This window comes from Etheostoma spectabile, chromosome 5 (genome assembly GCF_008692095.1).
Source record: "Etheostoma spectabile isolate EspeVRDwgs_2016 chromosome 5, UIUC_Espe_1.0, whole genome shotgun sequence".
Lineage (NCBI taxonomy): Eukaryota > Metazoa > Chordata > Actinopteri > Perciformes > Percidae > Etheostoma > Etheostoma spectabile.
In genome coordinates this window covers 37,879,867-37,881,176 of record NC_045737.1, presented here as the reverse complement: position 1 = coordinate 37,881,176, position 1,310 = coordinate 37,879,867, and the positions used below count along the sequence as shown (strand labels likewise).

At 44.5% G+C, this 1,310-nt stretch overlaps 1 protein-coding gene across 1 annotated transcript in view; it reads right to left on the bottom strand.

Moving 5' to 3' along the window:
• The window catches only part of LOC116689726 (RAC-gamma serine/threonine-protein kinase), a gene marked incomplete at its 5' end in the record, with an annotated part of 81,844 nt that overhangs the window by 3,727 nt on the left and 76,807 nt on the right, over positions 1–1,310 (bottom strand). The window contains 1 exon segment of the mRNA XM_074783855.1: positions 1,130–1,232. Coding sequence (XP_074639956.1) covers positions 1,130–1,232 — 103 coding nt within the window.

Sequence of the window (1,310 nt, the reverse complement as noted above, 5' to 3'; positions counted from 1 at the left end):
CTTGTCTGTCTTGGACTACGGTGATATTTTATACATGCACTCAACCTCCCAGTGTCTTCTGTTGTTTGAATATGAGTGAAAATGTGTCTCTGTCTTTACCTGTAAGTGTCTCTGTGTCTCTGTCTTTACCTGTAAGTGTCTCTGTGTCTCTGTCTTTACCTGTAAGTGTCTCTGTGTCTCTGTCTTTACTTGTAAGTGTCTCTGTGTTTCTGTCTTTACCTGTAAGTGTCTCTGTGTCTCTATATTTAACTGTAAGTGTCTCTGTGTCTCTGTATTTACCTGGAAGTGTCTCTGTGTCTGTGTGTTACCTGAAAGTGTTCTGTGTCTCTGTATTACCTGTAAGGTCTCTGTGTCTCTGTCTTTACCTGTAGTCTCTGTGTCTCTGTATTCCTGTAAGTGTCTCTGTGTCTCTGTATTACCTGTAAGTGTTTGTGCTTGTGGTAACTGAAGTGTCTGCTGTCTTTACCTGTAAGTGTCTCTGGTTATACCTGTAAGTGTCTCTGTGTCGTCTTACGAAGTGTCTCTGTGTCTCTGTATTTACCTGTAAGTGGCTCTGGGTCTCTGTCTTACCTGTAGTGTTCTTGTATTTACCTGTAAGTGTCTCTGTGTCTCTGTCTTACTGTAAGTCTCGTGTTCTGTCTTTACCTGTAAGTGTCTCTGTGTCTCTGTATTACCTGGAAGTGTCTCTGTCTTTACCTGAAGTGTCTCTGTGTCTCTGTGGTTACCTGTAGTTGTCTCTGTGTTCTGGATTTACCTGGAAGTGTCTCTGTGTCTCTGTATTTACCTGTAAGTGTCTCTGTGTCTCTGTATTACCTGTAAGTGTCTCTGTCTTTACCTGGAAGTGTCCTGTGTCTGTTGAAACTGCGCTGCTGTCCCTTGCCAGGACACTCTTGTAAAAGAGATTCTTAATCTCAAGGAGGTTTTTTTACCCCGGTTAAATAAAGGTTTGAATGAATGAGGTTTTTTTTTTTTTTAGACCCCTGGTGTAATCTATTGAGTCGTGGGTAAAATTTGGAAAATATCCACTCACCATTTGGCTAGTGGACATTAAAAAAAGAAGAAGTGTATTCTGGACCGTGCTCTGTCGGCCAGGTGTCGGTGGGTGCGTGGCGTAGAAAGGCGTGCTTACATTTCTCCGGCGGAGTGATGGTGATGGTCTGTGCTGTGAACTCCTCGTCGAAGTAGCGCGTGTCCGTCTCCGAGCTGACCTGGGGCTGGAAGGGCGGGACCAGCTGCAACGCAGACAGGAAGTAGAAAGGCAACAGAGTCAGCGGCAGAAATAGTGCTTTATGACGCGTTTGCCGTAGCTG